General features: G+C 44.8%; 1 protein-coding gene across 1 annotated transcript; it reads right to left on the bottom strand.

The window, feature by feature from the left end:
• Positions 1 to 4,863: 4,863 nt before the first annotated feature.
• On the bottom strand, positions 4,864 to 9,752 carry LOC113021622 (nuclear factor 7, brain-like). Its single transcript, XM_026166321.2, has one exon. It carries the CDS (start codon positions 9,496 to 9,498, stop codon positions 8,110 to 8,112), a length of 1,389 nt encoding a protein of 462 aa, XP_026022106.1. The 5' UTR covers positions 9,499 to 9,752; the 3' UTR covers positions 4,864 to 8,109.
• Between the last annotated feature and the right edge of the window lie 1,811 nt (positions 9,753 to 11,563).

Below are 11,563 nucleotides of genomic sequence, written 5' to 3'. Positions count from 1 at the left end.
GCAAAAATAAATATGTTCCGAGCTCCAAAGGAAAACGGGTTCCAAGTCCTCCAGACAAACTGGAGGGATTAAGGAAGCAAATGCCAAAACGTGATTCCAAGACTGCAGACAGTCCCTGTGGTGGGTTTCTGGAGTTCGCATTTTTGATGGCAATACGATGATTTCTTGGAAACCGACAAAACTTCACCTTCAGCCAGATTTTCGTGTAGAAAGTCAACAGCTCATGTAGCTAAATGTCCTGCCAGTTTGCTCCTACATGAACGGGTATTCCTCTGGATTCCCGTACGGAAAAGAAATAGAAAAAACGTATAAAAGACAGATGTGGCCTACTTCACATAGTGAATCATAGAAGGCTGATATGATCCACTCATGAACGTGGCCACTTTCATGTATTGTTTTAGTTTCATTTATATAATTTTTCTGGGGATCTTGTAACTGTTTTCAGTCTTGTGTGCTTTTCATACAAGTTTCACACAAGACAGATACAAACTTTATAAGATTTATATCTTTTCCATGTGGATTTTATCAGTCAGGAATTCGTTTTCCCGACAAAGTATGAATGCACGCGATGCCTCCTGCAGTGAGAGCTAATGGGATGTGTAGTGTATCAGAAACAGCTGGCTGCAGCTGAAACCTGCAGGGATCCTCTCTGCACATCTTTACTGTTTCACCTGCTGCTAGCATTAGCATTAACTCCTTCGGCTCGGTGTCGTGTTTGGCCGTATAGGAGTGTTTACAGAAGATGGATCTTGGCCACATCTCACCCACTGGTTCTGTAGAATTTGGAGCTTCAGTGTTTCATTGCTTGAAGCCATATTTGGATAAGAGGGTAGTACGAGCTAATGCTACCATCTGTCTGAATCCACAGACTGTACGGGTCCATCAGACAGACCCCGACCTGCTGATTAGAGCCGACATCGGACGCTCTGTTAGCACAGTGACATCACAGCAGCCATGTTATTGGTCACATGATATCATTAAATCGCTCAAAAGGCTCCAGCAGCACAAACACGGCCCAGAGGTCCAGCTCAGGTGAAGCTAGCAGACAGCTAACTCTGTCACATCCACCTGTCGATCAAAGAGGCCACGCCCCTAATAATGCAAACTTTGAGCCTTCATATGATTTAAAGCGGTGAATGATGCTGTTACAAAGGAGGAGATTATCTGTAGCTACAGTTTGTGTATCAGGATGTAAACATGTGGGAGTCTCAGTGCTGGAGCCTCTGCTGGACACTAGAGGAACTGCAGCTTCTGACATGTACGCTATGTTTCTGTTACCTTAGGAGGTGATTTGTAGTCATGATTGTTTCAAAATGATCTCCTTTTTATTTTTGTGGGAACTCCATTTCTCAATTAAGCTGTTTCTGGGCTTCTTTTACTCCCCACTGGAGATATTTGCTTATAATTGTTAGAAGAGACCAAGTGTCACTAATGAAAGAAAATGAAACATTTCTCAGATAAATGAAACGCTAAGTTGGCTTGATAGGAAAGCTTTCAACATGAGATTAAAATGAGATTAAACCCTCCCCCCGAGCATTATGTGAGCAGCCTGTAATGTTAACCTGCGGTTCTTTAGGTCGCCTCGTGTTTCAGATATCGATCCTCTGCTGCCAAACAAATGTCAGCCATTGATTTCTTCTCAGAAATAATAATTTTACAACCATAAAAGGTCAGTTTCACAGTAACAGCTTCTTAGCATCACAGCATCCTGATGCAGAGATTCTGTGCAGGAGTGTAAGTGACCGCTTGAGACCCGTGTGAGGAGGCAATTATCAAAGCTCGGCGCCACACCTGTCACTTTCTTCCACACGGGCGCTGAGCACTAAAGAGTCGGGTTAAAGCCAGTGCAAATGGAAACTGTGACTTTTAAAAGTCTCTAAATCATAATGTTTGTGAACATCAATACTGCTGCCTGATGAGGGCAACGCAGGAGAGCACCGAGTCCTGAAAGTGATGTTACCAGCAAACACGCAGGTTTACTTATCCCACCAAGACCCTGTGTGGGGGGGCACAAAGGGCCCACAGCAGCTTTGCCCTGTGGGCATCTGAAAGGACACAGTCCACTCACACAGCCCCTGTTTGATAAACATACCAGACCATGTTTCATTTATTAATCCAGACTGTGTGACAGCATTAGAGTGTTTTTGAGAAAGATCCTGGTCAATGCTTTATACCAGCTGATGGCAGTAACACACCAAGGGGTGACAGTGGCTCCCACACTTCATACTGGTGCTAGGACCCAACAAGGGCCCACTGTGGGGTTTCCCTCGGTCGTCCTACAAGTTTATTCTGATTCACAGCAGTTCGTGCAGCTGACGGTCCGTCCTGTAAAAGCTGAGCGTGAGTTTGTCACGTCGCAGACTGGAGTCCGTCTCCTGGAGACCGTTTGTTCCTGTCAAAGCATCGAAAACATCAGGAAGTAACCTGCTGGTTATTTGGCGCCGACTGAAGAACAGTGAACTCACAAAGAGGCTTTTAGATTATTTCTCAGGTGTGGAAGGGAAACACACTTTCCACAGCGTACTGTGAAGCTTTGAGAAGCCACTGCTTCCTGTGCGCGCTGACTTCAGGTTTAATGGCCCCACCCCACTCCAGGTTCAGCAAAGACACAGCTCATGCCGTTCCCACCTGTTCCACTCTCACCTTCAGACAGGTGAGAACACTGCTCTGCAGAGAGCCTGCAGTAGCTAGAGCGCTGGAATTGTAATGCATTCTGGGTAGTAGCCACTATATGTCCTTTTCCCCATCACAGGGAAAAAACCAGAAAGAAGGACACGAACTGGTGGCGGGAAAACGCAATAACAAACGCTGCAGGATGAGCTCACGTTCATGCGTGTGGGACTCACACAGACATGACCCACGGCTCCGTGCACATAAACAACCCTGCAAACATTCGCTCTGACTTTACTTTACCTAATATTTCAAACTGCTGTAATTGTGTTGTATTATAAGCTTTATATGTTTTACATCTCACAGCCCTCCAGACGTAAACAAGAGGTTTTACTTGGCATTGAATTCTGCGCTGTAAAAATGTCCTTACCATCAGTCACGCTAAACCGAATCTTAAAAATAAAATCATCCATTTTATCTCTTTTTACAGTAGGTGTGTTTGATCCCGTCACCCTCCCTTCAGCCCCTTCAGCACTGACAGAGGCGAGGCTGCTGGACACTGGCGCCACCGGGCCCTCTGACCACCACCAGTAGGCAACGGGTGCAGTGTCTCGCCCAAGGACACAACGACCGAGACTGTCGGAGCCGCAGCAACCTTCCGATTACAAGACGAACTGCCCACTCTTGAGCCACGATCTCCCCGAGTAACTTAGCAGAGCGCTAACTGTGCTCACAGAGAAGACAGGTTCGCTAGCTCAGACCCGACCAGCAAAGCACAGAGGAGCCAAACCTGTGTGTGCACGAATCTGTGTTACTGTGGCCATTACCAACGTTACTGGGTTTCACCCCTCTCATGTTAGTTATGCTGCACACACACACACACACACACACACACACACACACACACACACACACACACACACGCGCGCGCACACACACACACACACACACACACGCACACACACACACACACACACACACGCACACACACACAGACACACACACACACACGCACACACACACGCACACACACACACGCACACACACACACACACACACGCACACACACACACACACACACACACACACACGCACACACACACACAGACACACACACACACACACACACAGACACACACACACACACACACACTGTCTCTGTAGTTGGTTATTGATTAGTTGATTAGTTCAGAGTTGCAGATCAGTAGCTTCGTGTGTGCTATGAAAGCTAACCTTGTTTAGATTTGTGTTGTTTGCTTCATTTGTGGAGAAAGTTGATGTTAAATCGTTTTGTCCTGAATATTCACTGTTGATGTGCTACTGATTTGAGGCACAGTGTGTAACTCGCACAGTTTCTCCTCACACACACCTTCACCTCACTTCTTTTTTTAGACTGACAGGGATGATGAGTGAGGAGAGGTGTGTTTTCAGGTGTGCAGCGACGTCCCATTAATCTGTGAGCAGGAGCTCAGCGCGGAGCTTCAGAGACCGCCACCATCTGCCTCTGAGTCGCTGCCTCGCTGTGGTGGACGCCACGCTGCTGCTGACATCACACCACGACACAAAATGAAACCGCATTTTTCCACCTTTGCGTTCACGACGACCCCCGTCCACAAACACTCGACTCTATGAACGTTGTGCCAGATGTGGCTCACAGCTGCACGCCTGATGTTTGCTCACCAGTTTGGTGTGTAACGCAGAATCAGAGGCTTCAAAGTCAAGACACACTGAAAGTGTTGATCACGTGAGCACTGACATCTTTCAGCACTTCCTTGAGCCATTTCATGAGAAACAAATGAATCATCATCATTTATTCAGCGCAGAAGAAAATGAGTCTCACACTCACATTATCATATCTGCAGGTTCCCCTCAGCAATGACAGTTCAAATGGTTTCAGTTTAACTTCCAGGCTCTTTTAGCAAAACTCCTAAAAGCACCGATCCAACAATGTTTTTCTTGCCCCTGAGCAAGGCAGCATGCATGCAGAGGTGTGATGCTGATCGGGCTCTTGTTAAAACCTCCCCAGATGAGCGTTTAAAGCATGAATGGAGCTCAGCAGCAGCGCTCTGCTAATGTGTGCCGTGTCATTGTGAGGAAATGGAAGACAGAAGTGAAACCTTTCAGAGTTTTAATTATGCATTTGCAGCCTCGGTGCTTTACACTCGTACCCATGAGGGCTCCCGCCTCCATCCTCTCAATACGCTGCAGAGCATGATGTCATATTTTCATTCTGCTCACAGACAGGAGACCTGCTGTTTTTCTCACTCACACCTTTATTTTTCTTTATTTTATTTTATTTTGACATACACACAGCATGAAGCTCATCGGAAACAACACACAAACTCATTTAACTACAGAAAAAATGGCAACATCAAAGCAAATCATCAATAATACAGAAAAACCCAACAATGAGGCGCAAGAAACCCCCGGCTCAGGGTGGGCCGGACATCTGTCGCAACAGACAGGACAGGATTCACCTGGTCCAGCCCTAACTATATGCTTTAAAGGAAAGTTTGAAGCCTAATCTTGAAAGTAGAGATAGTGTCTGTCTCCTGAATCCAAACTGGAAGCTGGTTCCACAGAAGAGGGGCCTGAAAACTGAAGGCTCTGCCTCCCATTCTACTTTTAAATACTCTAGGAACAACAAGTAGGCCTGCAGAGCCTCAAATATAGTGTTTGTAAAGAAGTTGTGTACATGCTTCCCATCACACCCACCAAGGAACATAAACACCAAAGAACAGTAAAGAATAAAAGCTGGTTATTGATTCATCACACGCTTCGCTTTGGACCAAAGCCGACGACTGATGGGTGATTTTCAATTTTGTCGAATGAACAATAACTGAAATCACACATTATTTTAATGTTGTAATCTATTTCTGACGTGCTCCGGTTCAAATTCATACCAAAGCACAAATTAATTTAAGTAATCAGCACAAAAGTAAACAACAACAAAAACAAACATCCAAACATTTACACTCTCTCATGTTATTTAAATGGTTTTTAACCCAATCAGTACGACCTCCTCATCCCAGATCTTTCCACTGTATTTAATTAACTGGCTTCGTCTCATTCCATATAGTTTGTATTTGTCAATCATTGTTTTCACTCTAACAGGGAAACATTCATCTGCAGACATTTTATTTGTGAACCGGTTTCATGTGAGTTTTTTTTCTATTCCAGCTGGAAGCGACGCCTTTAAAATGTTAGTGGTTTGAAAATCCCACATTTACGTCTTCATGATGTTTTGCTTTCACATTTGTCTTGAGGCACGCTCAGTCATCCAGCTCTCATGCTTTTATATTTATTAACAATATTTTCTTTTTCTTTTTTTTCTTCAGTGGTTTTCTTCAGTTTTCTCCAGTGAGACAGGTAAAACATTTACAAAGTATTCACTGAACTTATCAATAATATGATTGATAATTAAAGACTGTGGCTATTTCTACATATACAGTTGGCTATGTACCACAAATGAAGTTTGTGGTAAAAAGTCAAGTACTTCTGATTCGAGGTTTTCTTTTTCAGAGGAGCCACAGCATCCAGTCAAACACAGTCATGATGTAATACTATTAACAAGATAATGAACACCTGTGGGAGCAGTGTTCAGGTAGCTGCTCTGCTCTGTGAAGATAACAGTGGGTGAATTATTTTACTTAAACCAGGTTAAAGCACTTGTAAAAAGACATCTACTGTAATAACGTGCATTCCCACTGCTGTGTAATCCATTATTGCAAATATATTTATTAATTTATTCATGTTATTAAGAAATTATCATAAAATGAGGGTATTACTCTTTGGTGTAGCTGCAGAAGGTGAAGCCTGGCCTCCAAAGCTACACACAAGCTACATTTCCAAGATAGCAAGACAGCATTGAATTAATGCTAACTTTAAATCTGTATTATAATTGTGATCAAGACTGTAAACTCTGTGCTAAATAAATGTTCAATTAACAGACTGATGAAGCCTGATGGTTTAACTGTAATGACACTGTCCTCTTACAACTGATTGATCTATTTATAGTTGACCAGGTGACAACAACAAGGTTGAAACAACATGGATTCACAGTTGAATTGTAAATCAAAGCTATTAGCACTTGGACCTTTCTCAGAGTGGTATATTTCATACTGAAAGTCATTGATCTACAGTTGACCAGCTAGTTTTAATGCTTTGTACTACAGTGTTTTTCAGACTATAAGGCGCATTAAGCAAAACTAAACAGTCAGATAAGTCAAACTTTACTCAACTCATTCTTCTTGCTTAATCCACTTCAAAAAAGTTAGCGTTCATCCTCCAGCTTCACTGTGTTTATGTTATGCTAACATAGCTGTGTCGCTAGCGAGCACGTAGCACATCATTATATAGCAGCTAGCCCAACTTCAGTAACCCTACAAACATCACTGCTGTTTAGTTTTCTGTCTTCATTTATGTTGGAAGTGACAGCAGAGCTGTACGTTTGAATGTTTCAGAAATCTCTCAGTCAGAACATGCTATATCATGTTTAGGTGGAAACTAGCGAGCTAGCTTCCTGCTAACTTCTAACTCCGCTGAATTTAATAAATCCTGTTTTCATGGATGCCTGGATGTTAAACTTGATTGTTACACCTGGTAAAGCAGCAACACTGATCATTTATCAAAGATGAAAGAATTTAGACAGTTTTTAAGTCTCAGTGATGCTGCTGTGTTCGTTTGACTTTGGGACCTGAAACAGATGGAGTTTAGGACCCAGATTCCTCCACGAGGCTCCTGACTACGGTAGCTGCAATGCTCCAACAATCCATCAAGCGGTGTGGCTTCGTAGCTACCAAAGTCACACTAAAACATTTTTGACAGATTTTTGAGCGCCGTGTAGCACATAAAATCGGTTCGAGGTCAGTAAGCACAACCAAGATTCATACATAAGGCGAACTGTCGATTTTTGAGGAAATTAAAGGATTTTAAGTGCGCTTTATAGTGTGGAAAATACGGTATATCATGACATCAGATAAGTAGATGCAATATTCTGAAGTGCTTTGTTCTGTTTACCATAAGATGAAACACCGCTGATATCCTGTTGATCTTTAGTAGTGATGTCGACATTGTTTCAATGTTGATTCTATTATATTAAAGTTGCCAGAGTAAATAAAATGTATTTCCTGTTGATCATCAGTTTGTGATTTCCATGTTGATTTAACTTTGTTTCTGTTATTGTTTGCTATCCAGTATAAACCTCTGACACACATGCAGAAACCATGCTGCTAGTGACTGAGATCTGAGCTCATAGCTACGCTAAGCTAGCAAATCCCTAAAGAGACAATGATTGAATACTATGGATATAATTTGCAGGTGATTCAGAAAAAGCATGTGAAGATTACGCTACGAAATAAGTTGTTCTCAAAGGTTTGCAATTAAACAACCTATACAGATTAAACTGCAGAAAAGCATCCCTGCACTTAGTATCAGGAACAGGAAGTGACACAATAATGCAGCAATCCAACATTTTAGAAATGATCTTCCTGTTTGTGTCTAAATGTTCTGCTTCACTGACAGTGAGAACTTTACTGGTAACAGCTTAATGGGGTATTTAATCACAGTGGCAAAGAATGGAAACACTTTTTCACTGCAAGTGTGTGTGAAGGTGTGTATGTGTTTGCCGGTGTCAGCGTCAGAGAACGACAGCTTTCCTTTGGTCCAGTCCAGATTCAGTCTGATCCTCTTGTACTTCTTGTTCACCGAGAGAGCAGCTTCTGGATCTGCTGATGATCCTGCATAGTACTGACCTTGACTGTATCCCAGTCCCCACAGTCCAGACCGTATGTTTCCCTTCCTCTGGTCAGACTCTGCTAACACGCCCAGTGACCAACCTCTGTTATCTCCAACCTCAACATCCCAGCTGTGCTTCCCTGAATCAAAGCCCTGAGAGCTCAGGGCAAAGTAGAGATGATCAAACCTCTCTGGATTATCCGGGAGCTGCTGCCGGTCTCCAACCCTCATGGTGGTCAGACCTTCATACAGGATCAGTCCCGGATGGGCAGTGTTTGGGTTCAGGATCAGAGGAGTGTAGGAGACCATATACTTCATGTTATTCCAGATGCTGAAGGTCAGGTTGCCCAGGTGTTTGGCCTGGTCTATCAGAGCTCCCGGGGGCAGCTGTGGATCATCCAGCAGGGGGCAGCGCTGGACTCTTTCCACCACAGCCTTGTAGTTGTGCAGGAATGAGACGTCTTCAGCTCTCAGCTCCTCCTCTGTGGCTCTGATTGTGTCTGAAAGAGCTGCTATCTCTCTGCTCAGAGCCTCCATCTTCTCCTTCATCATCCAGCTCTTCTGCTCCTCTTCCTCCCACAGCACGGTCAGCCTGGCCTCCTCTTCCTCTGCTAGAAACTGGTGAAGCTTCTTAAACTGCTCCCTAATCTTCCTCTCTGTGCGTCGGGCCTGGGCCTTAATGTGTCCTGCTGTTTGATCAAAGTTCACCTGGACTTCTTCACAGACCTTTAACTTCTGCTTTAAAGCTTCCACAGTTTCCTGAAGGTCATTCTTGTGTTGTTGTGCAGCTTTATCGATGGGCTTGAACTTGTGGTCGCTGTGTTTGTCCGAAGTGCCGCAGACCACACACACTAGCTCCTGATGGTCCAGACAGAAGAGACTGAGTTTCTCAGAGTGCAGACTGCAGAGATCCTCCGGAGTTATCTGATTTCTCTCTTCTATGAACGTCTCGCACAGGTTCTTCAGAGCAAGGTTACACGGTGGATCGTGCATTGTAGATTGTTTCTGACAGACTGGACAGTCGCGTGCTGGGTTTTCTCTCCACCAGCTGTCCAGACAGTCCTTACAGAAGCTGTGGCTGCACGGCAGAAGAACCGGCTCTTTGAAGATGTCCAGACAAACTGGACAGCAAAGATCTGATCTGGCAGCCATGGAGTCTCCGGGTGAAGCTGGAAGCAGCAGACAGGCACTACAGTCAGGCGTGACTCCCGTCCCTCCTCTGCTGCCTTCACTGAAGCTTCCTGTGAGTCGTGTTTTCAGTCAAACTAACCTTCAGTGTGGAGCGTCGGCAGCCAGAAGCAGCAGTGTTGTTTGTGTCCTGACGCTGGACTCGCCAGAGGAAGCTGCTGGTCTGATGTTCAGTCTGACTGTCCCGCTGCGAGCGAGAGGAAACTTGGTGTGTCTCAGGTGAGGGGTGGAGCTTGATTACGAATGCTGTTGCTTCAACTGTAAGTTGTAGTTGAGTCATTCCAGAGAATCAGTTTCCAAAACTGCCAACAGGTCTAAAACTGCAGAGCAAGTTTCTGTTCAGGTGCAGGTCTGGACATGAAGAGATTCATGAGCCTAAAACAAAGCGCTGTTCAGCACCGCTGTGAGAAAGTGAGTGTGTGATGCAATACCAGAAGCACAGCTGATACTGATGGGTGACAACAAGCTGCCCCATGTAGGCCTTTATTACGACAGCTTTTTCTCTGCGATTACATTTTTCCACAGACATGAGAAAAGGAAGTTTAAGATCATAATATTACACATCCCTGAATTTCACAAGTGACAACAAAGAAAAAGCTTCCAAACTCTAAAAGTACAGAAAACATGAAAAAGACTGGGATATAATAGAGTCTGAACCCAAAAGCTGAGGCAAGAAAAACAAACAAAGACACAAAAGAAGACCATGGCTGTATCCCAGTTCAGGGTCTGCAGCCTTAAAGGCCGCATTTCAAGGCCGATTACGTCACAGCGACGCGATGAAGGCTGTCCCAATTCAAAGGCTGCTCGAAATGCGGCCCTCAAATGCATCCTTCATTTCCCTGAATTTTAAGGCTGTGGCGGTGTAGACTTTGTGGCTCAACATATCCCAGAATGCATAGCGCGGCGGTGGGTGTGGATAAATTTGCCGAAAAAAACGGCGGACGAGGGGCGGCCGAAGAGTAAACTTTAAGTACTGAATATTATGTCACTTCTTTATGTGCAAATGTTTAATAACGAAGAACATTAAAACATTCCTGTTGGCCACATGTCGGCAAAGTCATGTGACATTAGTGACGTTTGTACTAACTTGGTTTTAAAGCCTTTACTTTAAAATATACGCCGTTCAATAGCTGAGCTTAATCTCACAGAGAATGATCAAAGCTCATGTAGGAACAAACAAATGAACAAAAGATTTTCTCCTTCATTTCTGTCAAACACAGCTGTATGACACGTTTCCAGCTGTTAGTATCATGGTTGCTAGGCAACCTGGGCAGCGCAACGGAGGCTAGACCGTCCCATTTCACAAGCCTCGCACTTCCGGCCTTAGCGGTCTTTGAGTACGCGGCCCTTGAGGATAGTTGAGGCTGCGTACTTTAAGGCTGCAGCCCCTGAATTGGGATACAGCCCATGTATGAGGGCCATCCTTTTTTACAGGTTTACACTGCAACACGAAGCACAGCACAAGCACAGCGGCCGGGGAGCACTCACTCACGCCTCGGTGTGATGGCACACATGGTCCACAAAAGCCACGAAGAAAAGATGGAGCTCAGCGGCAGGTACTGGACCTTCACTCAGCCAACACAGCACAGCTGCTTCCGTGTGAACGAGCCACCGGAGGACACAGGCGGGCAGACCATGAGGCCCATCAGTCGTGCCCTCCTCGGGCTCTGGGGAAACTCATGGGAGGGTGCAGAAGATTCCCAGCATCCCTGCCCTGTTATTGCTGGGCAGCGTTGATGAGGACGGACAGCGGTCTGTCGGACACATCTAGCGGCGTAGACGTCGGAGCAGGGTTGAGAACAAAGAGCTGCACTGTGGTGACACACCACCCTCCTGAGGGAGGCGATTGAACCTGCTGACAAGTAAGTAAACTGTATCTATACCATAAAGAAATGACCAGACATCGATATTAATGGTTTGAGGTTATGGCAGATTCCTTCAAAGGATGTGACATCAGAGTTTAGATGATGCAAGTCATGAGTCTGTTCATTTTTAACCTGGATTTACGCTCAAGAGATGCCGGTTCGCG

The sequence above is a fragment of the Astatotilapia calliptera genome, chromosome 5, assembly GCF_964374335.1.
Source record: "Astatotilapia calliptera chromosome 5, fAstCal68.1, whole genome shotgun sequence".
Taxonomy (NCBI): Eukaryota; Metazoa; Chordata; class Actinopteri; order Cichliformes; family Cichlidae; genus Astatotilapia; species Astatotilapia calliptera.
This window is presented reverse-complemented; position numbering and strand designations above follow the sequence as displayed.